We start from the raw sequence: 17,160 nt of genomic DNA, 5'->3' as shown, positions 1-17,160 counted from the left end.
ACTAAACAATTGCCAAAGAAAACAAAAAGTGGATTGGAAAAGTTTATGGAGACCAAGGTTACTGCTAAAAGGTCAAGGAACGATAAAATGTATTCACTGAAATAGCAGGGATCGCCAAACTTTGATGACACTTGGGACCATAGAAGAGGAACTCATGAAATCAACGAAAAGAGATTCTTCTGAATCAAGAGGTTCATAATTTTGAGAGAAGGAGAATATACACTTGTCAATTAAATGGTTGAGATCATAGAAGCGGATATCACAAAAATATCATGATATCTTGGAAAACAATAGATTTCGGACTGCGGACCAATATCTTCATGAAAAACTAGTGACATTTCAAAATGAAATGTTAAGACTGAAAATTTTCTGGAAATTTTGGGTCTTTTTTTTTTAAAGGCTGTAAACTACAATCTTTTTGCTCATTTCAACTGTATTCTGCTCTAATTATTTCTGCAACAAAACAGACTGGTTTTTAGGGTTTCCCAAGTGCCAAATGATTTTCATATCTTTAGGATGGCCAAGGTATTTGATGAAGAGTGGCTGAGCAAATTAGGCATGAGAGACTGTTGGAAATTCAACATCAGGTACAATATTGTATTCATTTATGAGATTGTTTTGTACTCTTTACAAATTTTGCATCTTGTGTTATGTTGATATCAAGGGCTCCTTTGTTGATCCATTACTTTGATAGAATTCATAATTGGGAATGGGAAAATATATCTGTTTGGGAGAACATATGGCTGAAGTTCTTTCGACTCCCTTAAACTTTTGAGTGCAGATTCTGATATTCTTATTAGAAGTACAAATGTGTGAGCTATGTCAATACCTCTGCACATCTCTTGGGAAAGGTGTTATGATGGTTTTTATAGAATTTTCTGAGCATTATAAAAATCATAACTCTATTGTAAGAAATGGTTTAGCTATTGAACTTTTTGATGGACCAGCCAGGAGTCAAACTTTGGACCACCCATTTGCCATTTGTGTGCTCTACCATTGAGCTACCAGCTCACTTTGTGACTGGTCCATCTTCAGTTAGGCTTTGAATGATTTTCCAACACCCTCCTTGAGCCACATTGTAGGTGCCTAGGGCTCCTAGCTTGGCTTTGGCTTTGATACCATGTTAAACTTTTCTGTGGACCAGCTAGGAGTTCAAACTAGGACCACCCATTTGTTCCTGGGTTGCTCCAGCAATTAGCTATTTGCCCCCTTTGTGATCGGTCCATCTTCAAATTGGGTGTGTTTCATTTTGCAACACAAGCAATGGAGCTGGTGGCATGTTTGGTCTTCATGAACAACATGGTGCCTTGCTATTTCTCCTATCTAGCAAACTTGCAGCATTGAACCATAGCATGAGGATTGAGTTAACCTCAAAAGATCCTTTGTACTGGCTTTATATCAGATTGGGAGAATGAAGGCTAAATTGTATTATTTACTATTTAGCAGTGAATAGTGGTAGAACTCAATGCATCATTGAACAAAGTGATTGTAAACAATCCTTTTTGTATTGCATATGATCGCATCTAGCTAGTATACGACAATTTAATCTATTTACCTTGTTCCTATGGAAAAAGTTTGATGATATCGCATCACTTTATTATTTATAAATTATAACCCATTGCAAAAACACCAGGAACTGCAGCTCCATAGTTGATTGTATTTTGTAGCAGCGAGCCTCATTGTCTCCAACCACTGTGTTACTTTGTAGCATAGTTATCATGAGATAAAGGGTACCAGCAACAGTACAGGGACGGGGACACTTATCAAATTAGGGTTTGCAAGTAAATGAATAAGGAGATGGATCTATTATATATAAATCTAGTCACACGAAATTGTGGATACAAGGGCGGGGACGAGTAAGCAGTCCACATTTCTATAGTGGAGTTTCTTGGCAACAATGCTTTGTAGTGTGTGTTACTTTGTAGCTTGACGTTTGTAGTTTGTAGTGTGTAGTGTGTCATTGATTTTAAAGGTTCGAACTTTGAATCAAACTATGTAGTAATGTCCTATAAAGTGTGCACTATAATCAGTGATCTCAATATTAATGAGGAAAATCCATATTTCAGTATACATGGTGTATGTTCATGTTTCCTTTCATTCTCACTCTCTATGCAACAGGGATGGTTTTAGATGTTAAAAACATCTGTTATTTCTCTATATTCAAGTTTTTCTCCATTTTTTGGGTTCTTGATATTTTCCCAGTTTTTTCCTGATAATATCACAAGAAATTGAAAATATCTTTTGGTTTGCCGAGATACTCCTGAAAAAGATATTCGCCTCTATGGTTGAAATAATTGAGGAGCTTAAAAGTGCAGCATAACTTCCATGAGCTTCTCTTTCGACATATTGAAATCAGAGTGATGTCTCTCAGAAAATTGTGGTATCCAAAATTCCATAGCAAGCAATAACATATCTTCTGCAACGAAATGGACAATAAACCAAATTGCTGACTTGTGATGCTTATCTTCCCTATTTTTATCTTAGCTACTAGACTGTCCTGTTTCCATTATGACAATAGTATCAAGATCAGATCTTTTATGATATATACTGTAATTCAAAATTTCAAAGCTAGTTAAAAACTATAACCCTAAATTTCAAACCTAGTTCAAAACTATCTTTTGTACATTCTGAAGAACCATAATTTAGATAGGAAACCAAACTTGCCATCAGCAAGGATAAATGCATTTTAGTTCTTTCCATCCTTCTGTACTAATACAATATAGTAGTGCGCTAAGCGTTGGTGTGGCTGCCTTCCTTGTAATATGTATAAGTTTTTATCAAAAAATATAAACCCAGCGTAATGCAGAAAGCAACCTTAACCTATGTTCAACCTTCCTCACATTGCCTCACTATATATCATAATTTTGAAAAAGAAACAAACAATGCCTAATTAGGAAAGCAATTCCGGTTTAAAGCAGCATGCTAAAAAAACAAACATCAAAAAAGGAAATTTCCAAAATTGTTAGTCATCTATAGATTACAGTGTAATCTACCTTGACCTGTGCCAGATTGACCCACACATTACCCCACAATACATAATTAACTTTGAAAAATATATAATCTCAACCCAAATGATAAACCAAAACAGAACAATTAAACCGTCATGATCGAATAATACCCACAGTGAAAAACATCAAAATTGGAAATTCAAAAAATGGGTATGGAATAAGGATTGCTGAACACTTGCCTTGTCTGTAATGCCAGCACTGCCACCAGTGACTCGAGTTTTAATCTCAGTAATCCATCCCTTCGGCAGCCAAGCTGGAGATTCAATCACTCTGCAATCTCTCTTTAACCTGCGTCTAGAATGAGCGCCACTCGAATTACAGGGCACTTCATCAGAACTGGATTTTCTCTTACCCTCTGTTTTCATTACTGTAGATTTCTCTTTAAGCCCCTTCATAGCCAAGCTTAGATGCCTCCAAACACCATTATACAAAAGAGGTCTCTGTTAAATAAGTGAGACGTATGACAATTCATGAATTCATCTTATGCCACTTATCACAGATAAATTTAATTTATTGGGGGCACAGATTCCATTACAACCTCGTATTTCCACCCTTTTCTTACTTTTAAATTCCATTTCCATTTCATCGTTATCAGAGCATCAAATGGGCAATCTACAGAGACGACGAAGGATGAATTTTTGAAAAAATAAAAAGCTTCCGTCAATTTTTATTTTTACTTGAACAGGCACAGCCAAAATATAGAAATATATTATTTTTTTCAAAAAAGGCAAAATAACTGTCCCGCATCAACGGTATACAGTGACTCCATGAATTATGGACTTGATAATGGCTGATTATTATTAATTCTGTGTCCTTGGAAGAAAATATATACGATTTAACTAAAATGCTGTCATCTCAGCATTTACCTGTCCTAATAATGAGTGTCGTCAGTGCTAATTTAATCAGAAAAATGATTACTGTCTGTGCAAGTGAAAAAGCTTCTTTACACGCGTACTTTTCTTCTTTACGTACGCAGGGCGTTGACAACAAAAAAAAAAGCTACGTATTTAGTTGGATTTAACATGTCCATACCACAATTCACATTGTGATAATAATTAACTTTGGATCAAAGATGTTTCTTCCTTCTTCATGTCTACTTTTAGTAATATTATGTGTAGGGAAATTTGTTATAAGATTGCAATCTCATGAAAACCTAATCATTTATTTTAAAATTTCTTTCATCAAGTGTTGGTTAGCTTTTTTTCTTCAAGTTTATTCTATGGCTAAATTTTCTTTAGTCTTTACAAGTACGTTTGTTAATGAGACATATAGTTTTCTACAATTTGACCTTTTGGTGTCACCTTTAATGATGTGATGATGATGTGATGTACAAGAGATGATATACATATAATGTCATTAAAAAGGGAAAGGAAGTGTTATAACACTATTCTATTAGTGGGAGTCATTTCACCTATCAAAATTCTATTTATCTAAGGGATGTAGAAGCATAGGTTCAAAATCAATCAAGTGATTTGAGGAGATGGTAAGAGGACATTTTCATGTTTCTTAGTGGTCTTGCAGGTCAAGGTTGTTGGAAATATGAGTTTGTATGGTTGTCATTGATGTCAAATTTGGTTGTTTGGATGGATTGTGGTTAGGATATGTTTCTATTTTGTCTTGTGTTTGGTGTTGCAGTTGAGTTTGATTTTTTGGTGTTGGTTGCGGAATATGTTGGAAAGAGTTTTTAATGTCTCACATCGACTGGTTTTCTGGTTCGTGGATTGCATAAGTTAGTTGTTATTGTTCTCTGATAGTAAGGATGTCTGTCAAATTGATTTGGAAAGTCTTTGATGGCCTTCAAATATGTTGAAGTTTATGTTGTGGTGTAATTGACATGATTATATGGTTTGTGTAGTATTTTCAGTCTGTTTCTTTGGTGGTGTTTATGTTCCTCAAGTGAGTTATGCTGATTTGTGTTTGGTATATTCAGTTGTGTTATGATTTGTTGTGTTTGGTTGGATTATCTTATTTGGATCATGTTTTTTGGTCTAGATATGAATTGGAGAATGAGTTAGAATATTGTTATGGGTCTCACCATGGTGTGTGGAAATCTGTGTGGAATAACTTGCATTGGAAGATGGCTTTTGACCGACTAATTGATGATTTCTATCGCATATCTACGTGTTACGTTTGGTGTTGACTTTAGAAGGATGTGTCGTGATGTATTTGGGTTCTCTCTTTCTCTAGGAGTGGACCGCCTTGAGTATTTTTTGTCCGAGTGGCTTATTTTGCACAATAATGTTTACTCTAGTTGTGGTCAACCCTTAATTTTTTATGGTCTATCTTATATTTAAGGAGTGTGGATGTGTGAGCTATGTATGGGATTGTGTGTAAATTGATGAGAAACGAATTTGAATGACGTGCAAGTAGATTTGAGACTGTAGATGTGTGAAAGTCAATTTGTGAAGAGCTTGGAAGGTGATATATTCTTAACAAGCTAATTTTTTTGGATTAGATTGCGTGTAAGTTTTTTACATCAAACATTTTGGATCACACTCTGTGACCCATCATCGGGATGATAGAGAGTTGGGAGTAAAATGACTAGTTGCAGATAAGACATGGACTAAAAAGAAGAGGGGGGAGGAGAGTTTGTTGGAAATTGTTGGTAGCATGAGTTGTATGGTTGTCATTGATGTCAAACTTGGTTATTCGGATAGATGTTGGTTTGGATAGGCTCTTGGTTGTTGCAAAATTTTGTTTGTGTTGTAGTTAGTTTTTCGTGCCCTTCGGATATTAATTGTGTTGCGGTTTACTAGATCATATTATTTGGCTTGGGAATGTTTGACATGTATTTTGGTTTTCATTTGCTTTTTGGAGATTTTTGTTAAGGGGAGTTGCAGTTTTGCTCTGTATGGTTTTTGGCTTAAGGAGGTACCCTTTGTAATTGTTGTCAAAGGGGGAGAACTATTGATAGGGGGAGAAATAAAGGAAATATGTTTGCAAAAGTTTTTGTTTTTCCATTAATGACAAAGGGGGAGATTGTTACACATATGGATGTCTTTGTTGTTATTAATGTCAAACATTTTTCAATCCTATATGGACTGATTAATGCGGGTGATCTAGATATGTATATGTTCAGTTGATGCATGGTGTATCTAGTTATTGGTCTGGATATCTATTTCTCTATTTCTATGATACTATGTTACAAAACTGATTGTAGGTTCATGTTGTGTTGATGAGATGATATAAGGTGATGATTTAATGTGTTTCTGGAAGTCTGGCATTTCCTACCCAGTTCAGAAGTAATTCTATTATTTTTAGTGTTTTCTCCGGTGAAACTTATTTGGTCTGGAATGAGTGTTTGCACTAGATATATCTCTAATGATCATGTTGTCTATTGGGATTGCTTTGCTCATCATGACTATGTTGTAAATCAGATGTTGTGGTTCTCTTGGGGTGAATAACTTTCTTTAGGTTGGGGTTAAGACAACATGTTTTTAATAGATCAAGTGTTGTATTAATTTGTGTGTATTGGTCTGAGAAGTTGTGAGTAAAGGCTTTTGATGTTGATTGGAAGGTGTGCCAAATTGGTGTGAACCCTCACACATTCCTTTTACCTTTCAGATGATGTATTTTTGGGTCGATGCTATGTATATGTTTCATATTCTTTTGGCCGACCTAATGAAGTTTATTTTGGATCCAATTAATATATATTGAGAGAATTGGTTGTGTTAGAGATAGAGAGACAAATGATGACAATGTGGTGTGTAAGTGATGGATGTGAATGTCGTCATTTTGATGATGTTGCGATTGTCATTGATGGGCACACACTTGCTTTGTGTACACTTTCTTGATGTATGAGTTATGCTCAACCGATATTTGTTCCAACTGGTATTATGTATTATAGTATTTAGACTATCGGTGTTTTGTAGAAGATATTTACCAGTCACAAACTGACTGAAGACCTCAAGCGGTATGAAGACCTCAAGCGGTTCGAGGATCTCAAGCGGTACAAAGGAACAAAGCAGTAGTTAACATTTTTCCAGTCTTCATTTTTGACAACCGGTAATCGGTAAATTGTATGAACCAATATTACTTTGTGATGAGTTACCAACTGGTATTTCTGTGATGAGTTATCATCCACCGACACTTTGGCGGTGATTTTGTGTCGTGTTACCAAATGTGTCTAGATGCACTGAACCTAGGAACTTGTAATTCAATCCTATTGGACTGACATGAAATCAGACTCCTTTATAAGGATATCATGTCTAGGGTTTTAGATGATGATGAGGGTTTTGTATGTGCGATCATAGAAGAGAAGATTAGGTCTGTGTGAAGAGTAGGAGTGTGGAGATTTTGAAGACTGAAGTAATGTTGAAATGCATTAACAGTGAGCTATCAAGGATCTAACCAAGCATATTGTGCTAGTATCTAGATCATTCACTTGTTGATTACTCGCATCTTCGACAAGTCTGAAACCCTTAACTGGGTAGGCCTAGCAAAGCCTTTGTAAATCCTCTAACAAGGTGGTTCACAACTATGAATTTGAAATCCTCTCACAAGGTAGTCTTTAACAGGACTTATCTCCTAACAAAGATCTAGATTCTTAACAGGATCTGTTCTGGTGAAGAACATTGTATGACCTTAACCGGTTTGGTTTCTATTTTGCAGATAGTTACTTGTGAGTTTCTGCTCACCATGGTTTTTCCCATTTGGGTTTCCATGTCAAAACATCTTGTGTTATGGTGATTGTGCTTTTGTGGGTGAATGCTTTGTTTTCTATTTGATTTGCATTTATCTTAATCGGTTTATTAGTGAATCTGTTATACCGGTTAACTGCTAAACTGTTTATATACTGGTTATCTACTAAATTGTTTAGAAGTTTGAGCTCAGTGATTTTTGGTATACTAATTCACCCCCCTCTTAGTATTCATCAATTGGTATCAGAGCCAACCTTTTTATAAGTCTAACCACTTGGAAGGAGATATTGGGGAATACACTGTGAGGGAACTAACTCATCGTCTCACTCAGACTGAGAAAGCCTATGATGAACTCAAAGTCAAGTATAAAGCCTCTTTGGCAAAAAGAAAAGAGCATGCTGAGAAACTAATGGAGCTTACTGAAAATAGTTCTTCTGATGAAGCAGACATGGATGCCCTAGTTGAAGAAGTTAAAAAACTGAATGAATCTAATGCCAACCTAAGAAGGGAATTGGAAGGACTGACTATCAGAATGTGTCAAGAGATTGAGAACTGAAGGAAAGCTGAAGATCTGGTAAAAGACAAAGATCATGAGATCTCTAAGCTAAAGCAAGAAATCAGTGCCCTTACCGCTCATCTCCAAGAGAGTAAAGTGGAAAAAGAAGAAATGCAAGGTGAACTAAACATGGCTATTTTTGAGAATGCAACCTTGAAGGAATCCAATACTTCTATTTCCAAAGAGCTTACTAAGACAAATGAGATACTTGCCAAATTCAACCAGAGTACTGCTAAGCTAGAGCAAAAGCTTAAATCAGCAAAACTGGTAAAGAATACCACTGGACTTGGTTTTTCCGGTTATGAGGAAGGTGAGACCTCTAGAACAAAAGATGTAGCATCAAAGAAGCAACCAACATCAAAGGATAAAGGTAAGCAAAAGTTTAAACCTATTTTCTTTAATTGTCTCAAGGAAGGACATACTGCTAATGTGTGTAGAAATAAGGCCTACAATAATTTTCCTTATTTTCTAAACAATAAGCCTAGATCCAATAGATTCAATGGAAACTGTTATGCATGCAACAAGTTTGGGCATAGAGCATTTGAATGCAGGTCTGTTTTGCACAACACTGGGAGATACCCTCCAAGGACTCAAGGAGTTATCTCGGAACCCACTATGAACCGGAATCCAAACCAGTATAATGCCTATGACCATCAGTCAGGTGGTGGTGGCCATCTAGCGGTAGCCAGTTGGAGAGCAACATGTTTGATCTGTCACCGGTTTTTGCACCTAGTGTGGAAGTCTCTAAACAGGCAAACTGAGCTTTAGAAAAGCTTAGGGGGAGCATATCGGTGAAATATTTGAACCCCCAGTTTATATCAGTAAAGACCTTAACCGGTATATGTTACCTATCAATCGACAAAAGATTTTGAAATGGTAAAAGGCAAAATTAGGGTTTGTACCCTAGCGGTGGAGCATTTATTATGGTATGTGAATGATCATTTAAAAGGGATTTTTGACTCCATTTTCACTTATCTGTTTTCGAGCGAAGAATTTTCAAGTGCAGAGCGATAAAGAGCAATTCGTCAAGCGATTCAAAGTGAATTCAAAATCTTGCAGAAGAATCCAAGGATCATTTTCAATCAATCAGGTGAAGAACATCAAAGCGGTAATCTAGCAATTGAAGTGGTGTGTTGTGAGTGACATTGCAAAACCCTAAATCCCAAAGTGTGAAGGTATTTCTCAAAAAATTTGTCTATCATTTAATCAGGGCTTTTGCAGCGCACTCTAGTCCTAGTGCACCTGTAGACTCAGCAAACTTTATTCAAAAGAAGATGAAATACAATGCCCTATCCCAGATACCTGTTGGAGTCATAGTTGAGGAAGATATTTCAGCTTATATTGATTGCAAATTGGAAGACCTAGGATCCCTAGTGATCCATTCTCAGCTAGGTCTATTTTGTGGGGATGACAAGAAAATCAAACTAGAATATAGCATCCTAGAGAGGAAGAAACTACACAATGCAGTTTATTTTCTTGAAGAGTTCATGGAAGATCACATCTGCATTATCTTGAGTAGAGCACACAGTGATAAAATGTACCTGGAGTGGACGCATGATATCACACCGGAAGCAATTCATGTCGTCACCAATTTCTGTAACATTGGTGAGGTGCCAACTTTAAGGAAGGTCATCAAGACTGAAATGACTAAGCTCACCGGTTCTTTGAGCGACCAATGGGGAATGACTGTCAACCCCATCAAAGATGACTTGGTTAAGTATGCTTGCATGGTGATTGGCTACCAAGTGTTTTATGCCAGCAGAATAAACTTTGTCCCCGCTACTGCAGTGAATGCCACCTGTAGAATGATTCAGGAAGACGCCTCATTTGATTTGTGTACTCGTTTGCAGAAGCAACTGCTATTGAACCTGAAGTCCATTAAACAGGATAATGCTTTAAGGTTCAGGTTTGGACAACTTTTGGTCGATCTATTTTTCTACTTTCAAGGCTATTTTCCTGGAGTAGGTGATATTCAATGGTCTGTTGACCAACTGGTCACTAAGCAAATTAGGGAAAGTCTCCAAGTGGTAGGAACCGAATATCCTGAGGTTCTGAATAAATATTTTGGTGAATTTAGGTGAAAAATGAGCCAAAGGATGAGGATTTCTGGAGATATTATAAAGAAATATGAAGATGGCATCTGCTTTATCATAAAGGTAGATGAATGCATAATGGAAGCAGTAGAGCCGAGAAAGGAAGCAGTAGAACCTATGGGGTATGAAGTAATGCATGACATGTTGGATGGGTATGCCTCTACCTTGATTTCCTCTCCTTTAGATGCAAAGAAAAAGCGAACTGGCACCTACTTGGAGAGAGTAACACCAGTTGAAGATCCTACAGTGAAAAAGGGCAAGGCAGTGCCATCGGTATCGGCACCGGTTACCTCAGCCAGCCCAAAAGTGACCAAGCGGTCACTTGCCAAGAAGAAACTAAACGTTGCACCCGCTAAAGTATTTGAGAGGAAGCAGAAGACCAAAAACAACTCATCGGAGTTAGAGGATACCAAACTGGAAGTACAGCCTAAGAAAACTAGGCAATCAAGCAAGAAGGCTAAATCTACTGGTAATGCACCTGCATCGTCAACATCGGTAAATATAGACATCTCTTCTTATAAGCCTCTGACACATTGTCAAAGGACTTTAAAGAATATTAAGAGAAAGGTGCTTGATGACTTAAAAGAATATTTTGATGATTTTTCTGATAAAGAGAAGGAAGAAGTCGAACAGGAAATGATAAAATATATGTGTGTAAATGACCGGTCGCCATCAGAAATTAGATCGGTGACACCTGATTCCCTATACAATTCTTTGGACAATAAATGGCACATTGTCATTGAGAAAGAATAGAAAATAAGGGAGAAAGTCTTTGCTCAGTACTTTCCTGATGCCTCCAATTCTAAATTGTTTGAGATAATTGACAAGAATAAAGACCTCTTCTTCATGAGAAGAAGAAGACTTGGGCTGCTAGAAGGCAGAACCTCTGAAGTGGAGAAGGACACTCATCTACATGCCAAAGTTGTTGTCCAGTTACATCAAGTGTCTGAGTCCAACAAGAAGGCTGAACAAGAACCTGACCTATCCTCAGCCAAACCGGATGAGGTATTTGATGGTGAAGGAGAAAGAGTTACAGAACAGGTGGACACTATTGATGTTGATGCATTGGATGTTAAAGATGTCACTCCAGACGCAGAGAAGGAAAAGGCTAATAAGGAAAAAGCAGAGAAAGAGAAACAAGACAAGGAAAAAGCAGAAAAGGAGAAACTGGACAAGGAAAAGGCTGATAAGGAGAAAGCGAAGTAAGAGGAAGAGAAAAAGAAAGCAGAAGACAAGAGGAAACAAGAAGAAGAGAAGAGACAAGAAGAGGAAAAGAGGAAAGAAGAGGAGAAGAGGAAAGAAGAGGAGAAGAAGAAAGAAGAGGAGAAAAAGGAGGAAGAAGATAAGAAGAAGGAAGAACTGAAGAAGAAACAAGAAGAGGACCAACAGAAGAAAGAAGAAGAAAATAAAAGAGCAGCAGAGGAGAAGGAAGTAGAAAAATCCAATCAAGCGGAGACTCCCAAGGCAACCGGTGACCAAGCCAAACCGGTTGACATCACCGGTCCTATTGATCTCCAATCTGCAGATGAATCGGAGCTACTTCAAAGCATAAATCTTGCACAGGAAAGGTTGGAAGCATTGAGGAGGAAGAAGGAACAAGATGTTATTCAAATTGCGGTTGACACTCTTACCAGTTTGATTCCCGGTACTAACCTCCCCAGTACCAATTCCTCTCTGTCAAAGCTGAAACTTCTATGTACCGTTGTAGAGGACCAGGTTCAATGCATGGAAGAAGTTGCTGAAGCAAATGAAAAGAAGCATGAAAAGGCACTCAAAACTACCTTAGTCAAGAAACAGAATGAGCTACGATCTCAACTTCAGAAACAACAGAAGGATATAAGTGTTCCTATGGATGAGGGCAAACTATTGTTGAGCAAAATTAGCCAACCCCATCTATTATGCGATGATGTGCTCACCCAAAAAGAGAAACTCCAATCAGATTTGAAGGCATACATAAGCAACTTCAAGATGCCATATGATTCCTTCACTACATATGGGCAAACAATTCATCGTTTTCAGCTTCAATCTACCAGGATAGAGTTAGAGATCAGCAACCGGTCAAGAGATTTGTAGGAGCTTCAACTGGTCTTATTACCCAGACTGCAAATTCTTCAGAAGTGCTTTCTCAATCTGAAAGCCCTAACGGTAACTCAAGAGATGAGTACCATTGATGCCATGGAAGAACAGGTATCTCAGATGCAGACCGAAAGTGAGGTTGCTACCTCATTACTTGAGTCATGGTCATTAGATATGAAGACTTTTTTGTAGGATTTTAAATCGGTTTTTGACAAGTTTCATTCCTTATTGTCATAAACATTTACTCAATTTTAATGATAATGAGAAATAGGGGTTATTTTGCAGTACTTTGTCATTGTTGGCAAAGGGGGAGTAGTATTTAAAATTTCCGTGAATGTTACCATTTCATGTATACTTTCATGTTACCTCTTTAAGGGAGTAGTATACGTTGTAATTTCTGCAAAAGGGATAGTGTATATTCTTAGAGGGAGTAATTTTGCATATGGCATATTTTTGATGTAAAAACACTTAGATGTCAAAAATTTCTGAAGTGTTGCCATCAATGCCAAAGGGGGAGATTGTTGGCATTTTGATGATGTTGTGATTGTCATTGATGGACACACACTTGCTTTGTGTACACTTTCTTGATGTATGAGTTATGCTCAACCGGTATTTGTTCCAACTGGTATTATGTATTATAGTCTTTAGACTATCGGTGTTTTGCAGAAGATGTTTACCGGTCACAAACTGACTGAAGACCTCAAGCGGTATGAAGACCTCAAGCAATTCGAGGATCTCAAGAGGTACGAAGGAACAAAGTGGTAGTTAAAATTTTTCCAGTCTTCATTTTTGACAACCGGTAATTGGTAAATTGTATGAACCGGTATTACTCAGTGATGAGTTACCAACTGGTATTTCTGTGATGAGTTATCATCCATCGACACTTTGGTGGTGATTTTGTGTCGTGTTGCCAAATGTGTCTAGATGCACTGAACCTAGGAACTTGTAATTCAATCCTATTGGACCGACATGAAATCAAACTCCTTTATAAGGACATCATATCTAGGGTTTTAGATGATGATGAGGGTTTTGTATGTGCGATCATAGAAGAGAAGATTAGGTTTGTGTGAAGAGTAGGTGTGTGGAGATATTAAAGACTGAAGTAATGCTGAAATGCATTAACAGTGAGCTATCAAGGATCTAACCAAGCATATTGTGCTAGTATCTAGATCATTCACTTGTTGATTACTCACATCTTTGACAAGTCTGAAACCCTTAACTGGGTAGGCCTAGAAAAGCCTTTGTAAATCCTCCAACAAGGTGGTTCACAACTGTGAATCTGAAATCCTCTCACAAGGTAGTCTTTAATAGGACTTATCTCCTAACAGAGATCTAGATTCCTAACAGGATCTGTTCTGGTGAAGAACATTGTATGACCTTAACCTGTCTGGTTTCTATTTTGCAGATAGTTACTTGTGAGTTTCTGCTCACCATGGTTTTCCCATTTGGGTTTCCACGTCCAAACATCTTGTGTTATAGTGATTGTGATTTTGTGGGTGAATGCTTTGTTTGCTATTTGGTTTGCATTTATCTTAACTAGTTTATTAGTGAATCTGTTATACTGGTTAACTGCTAAACTGTTTATATATCGGTTATCTGCTAAACTGTTTAGAAGTTTGAGCTCAGTGATTTTTGGTATACTAATTCACCCCCCCCCCTCTTAGTATTCATCAGTGAAATTAGTGGCGTGAAGGAAGAGCGAGCATTCAAAGATGTACAGAGCAGATAGATGAGCATACATTATGAATTGTTATCTACATTATGATAGATGAGATTTTGTATACAATTCAATATACTATTCCTTTTATTTTGTAAGATCAATTTTCTATCTTTCCCTAAAGAAGTAATCTTCAATTGAGCAGGTCATTTTTGTATCTTTCCTAAGGTTGTGCACCTTAGTCAACAAGTCTGAAGCAGTGAGCTCTTTGGTAGGAAGCCTTGTTCATTTTAAAATAGTTATTATATATATTGTGATTTTGAATCTAATTGTGGTTTTTCCTAGTTTAAGTTTTCCATGAAAAAATCTTGATATTCTTGTGAGAGTGTGTTGATGATTGAGTTGTTTACTTTCTTGCATAAGTATTGGATGAATGTTATTGTTCAAATATCTTAATATGATCATTTTTGTGAATATTGATTCAACCCCCCTCCCCCCTCTCTTAGCTTTCGATAGTGTTCAATAGAGTTGACACAAAGTTCAAAGTCAAGGGGAAACCCAATAAACAAAGGAAAAAATAAATGAAAAAGAAGAACAAAAAGTCAAAAGAAACATTAATATGTTAAAATAAAATAGAAAAGAAACCTGCCAAAATTAACGAAAGAAGATAAAAAAGGAATTGATAATAAGAAAATACTCTATTAATATATTAATATATACAAGAATCCTGCTAATATTAATACTCCTAAGCATTAATATTCGCTTGTATATATTGATACCCCTAAGCATTAATATTCACTTGTATATATTAATACTCCTAAGCATTAATATATTAATATACAAATGAATATAAGTATTAAGAAGCAAGATGTAACGCCCTGCTAAGGAACCCTAGAGGACAACAACTAACCAAAAAAGTAAGCATAGTAATATTTTTTTTAAAACAAATTACATAACATTACTAAATCATCAAGAATTTAAATATAACATTTGTACATGCAGAAAGTAATATTTCTCCTATCTAATCCTTTTGTGGGTTCCCTAATATCACTACCTAAGAAACACTCTATTTACAACATCTAAGAATCTAGAACCATAATGCAATAACATAGCATTACATAAAACATAAATGTAAATATCTATTGCTAGGTTCATTTTAAACACCAACCAAAGTGTTCTTATGATAACCTTCACATAAAACATAATGGTACATTGCATCACATAAAGGTGGTCGATACCAACATCATACAACTAAACACTAATCTATCACTACACAATACATCATATTACATCAATATCCCTAAGGGAGTGTTCAAAGTTAGATACAATAACCATGATAATTAAATACATAGCATCTCCTAAAATAAACTAAATCATCTACTACAACTACTGAGAGAAAATTGGAAAGAAGACATAGGATCTATCCAATGCACGAACATGTCCACTAGTCCCTAATGGAGGTAGGCAACAACCTCCCGACCAAGTGGAACCCTAAGGTCCACCCCACCATGCTCTAGAGATAGACATGAGGCCCCACACAACTCAAGCATGCTAGGTTGACAACCAACATCCAAGGAGACACAAGGATACACATGGACAACATAACTAAACACAAGGTTTCGCCAGAGGCTTCTTACACCACCACTAGGATAGAGTTCTAGGACACAATTAAGGAAGAGTGTCATCACATAGCCTCAACATGGGTTATCCTAGAAAGCCTCTCTAGACCTCGACCCCTATTTGATGACTCATGTGGAACTAAACAACCCTTTCACAAAGAGAAGGGGGTTTGATCTTGCCTGATTAATGTCCCCTGGATGGCCAAGCCTTCTCACTTCTATCCTTAGATTGTTCGAGCCCTAAGGCCATGGACAAGGAAACACAATAACCTTAATTAATGTTTTACCCCATTTTATTTAGTTAGGTTATCACTTGTTAAGGAAACTTACAATGGATTATCCTGGCTAGCCACTTTAGGGCCCCAAACCTCATTGGGAGCCACTCCCCCAAAGTTGCATCTAGACACCACTAACCTAAGGTCTCATTTTGAGGAAGAATAGGCATTATCAACATAAATATTTTGTGTGAAATCATACACAAAACAAGTATGAAAACTGAATCAGAATCACACCTATAAGCCTTCCTAACTCTTCCAATCAAATACATCACCTAAAGTACTCCAAATGCAAAAACAAATAAACTTACATACTGTAGCATCCTAAAATTGTGACACTTGCAATTTCGACCGCATTTGGGTCTTCATGATGGCGATGCAACACGGAACCTGAATGGAGACCCTGAAACTTGCTTATAACACCAAAAACTGCATTTTTCAGCACCCTGGCCTGATCCTCCTTGCACCCTGCTGCCCCTGGAGGTGGGACCATGGCGCCCAGCGCCCTGGTCCCTGGCCCTATTTTGGGCCTGGTCTCTTTTGGGGCTTCGGGTCTTTAAGTTTGCAAGTTGGAAAATAATATTTCCTGGTCGGCCTAAGGTCGGGAAAATCAGTCTTTCAACCCTAATTGACAAGTATATAAACTGCATTTCCTCTCCCATTTGAGGAAGGACATAGATGGAAAAAAGGTGAAAGCGATATTCAAACATTCAAGCATTCAAGCATTCAAGCATTCCTTCAAGCAATTGATCATTCTAAGTCTCCATTCAAGGCTAAGTGTTGCATTCAAGACAAGGATTCAACCATTGAAGGGGAGATCACTTACAACATACAACATACAACAACATTTACACCTTCGCATGTAAGAATACAAACATTCTTACAACAAGGTATCAATACTTGTTTACATTACAAACATTTACATTTACAACATTCTCATTTCTTGGTTAATTCCAAAATCGAGGTTTGACCTAAAGGCAAACCCCTCATCCCTAACCCCCCAATCGTCCTCTCTTTTTTGTGTGTAGGTTGCAGGTGCGCAGCTATAATTGAAGATCTGGAATCCTTGTGCAGAGACGAACAGATCCCCCTTCGTTTCGCGGATTTTTCGGAGGACCGTGTGCATGCCGGGCGCCATCGTCCCGTTAAGTTTCGCTCAAATTTGCAGAACAACACCATCTCGACATTTTACTGCTAATTCCAGGTCCGCAGCTTCATCCCGTATCCCTATCTCTG

General features: G+C 37.2%; 1 protein-coding gene across 4 annotated transcripts in view; it reads right to left on the bottom strand.

Moving 5' to 3' along the window:
* The window catches only part of LOC131055974 (uncharacterized), a 66,484-nt gene extending 62,797 nt beyond the window's left edge, over positions 1-3,687 (bottom strand). For 2 of the 4 annotated variants that reach the window (XM_057990296.2, XM_057990319.2), the window contains exon 1: positions 3,188-3,683. In XM_057990296.2, coding sequence (XP_057846279.2) covers positions 3,188-3,403 — 216 coding nt within the window. In that variant the 5' untranslated portion in view covers positions 3,404-3,683. Of the gene's footprint in view, positions 1-3,187 lie in introns of all 4 variants that reach the window. The other 2 variants (XM_057990304.2, XM_057990312.2) reach the window with 2 other exon arrangements.
* Between the last annotated feature and the right edge of the window lie 13,473 nt (positions 3,688-17,160).

Source organism: Cryptomeria japonica, chromosome 8 (genome assembly GCF_030272615.1).
Source record: "Cryptomeria japonica chromosome 8, Sugi_1.0, whole genome shotgun sequence".
Taxonomy (NCBI): domain Eukaryota; kingdom Viridiplantae; phylum Streptophyta; class Pinopsida; order Cupressales; family Cupressaceae; genus Cryptomeria; species Cryptomeria japonica.
Note: the sequence above shows the minus strand (reverse complement) of the source record. Positions and strands in the feature narration are given on the sequence as shown.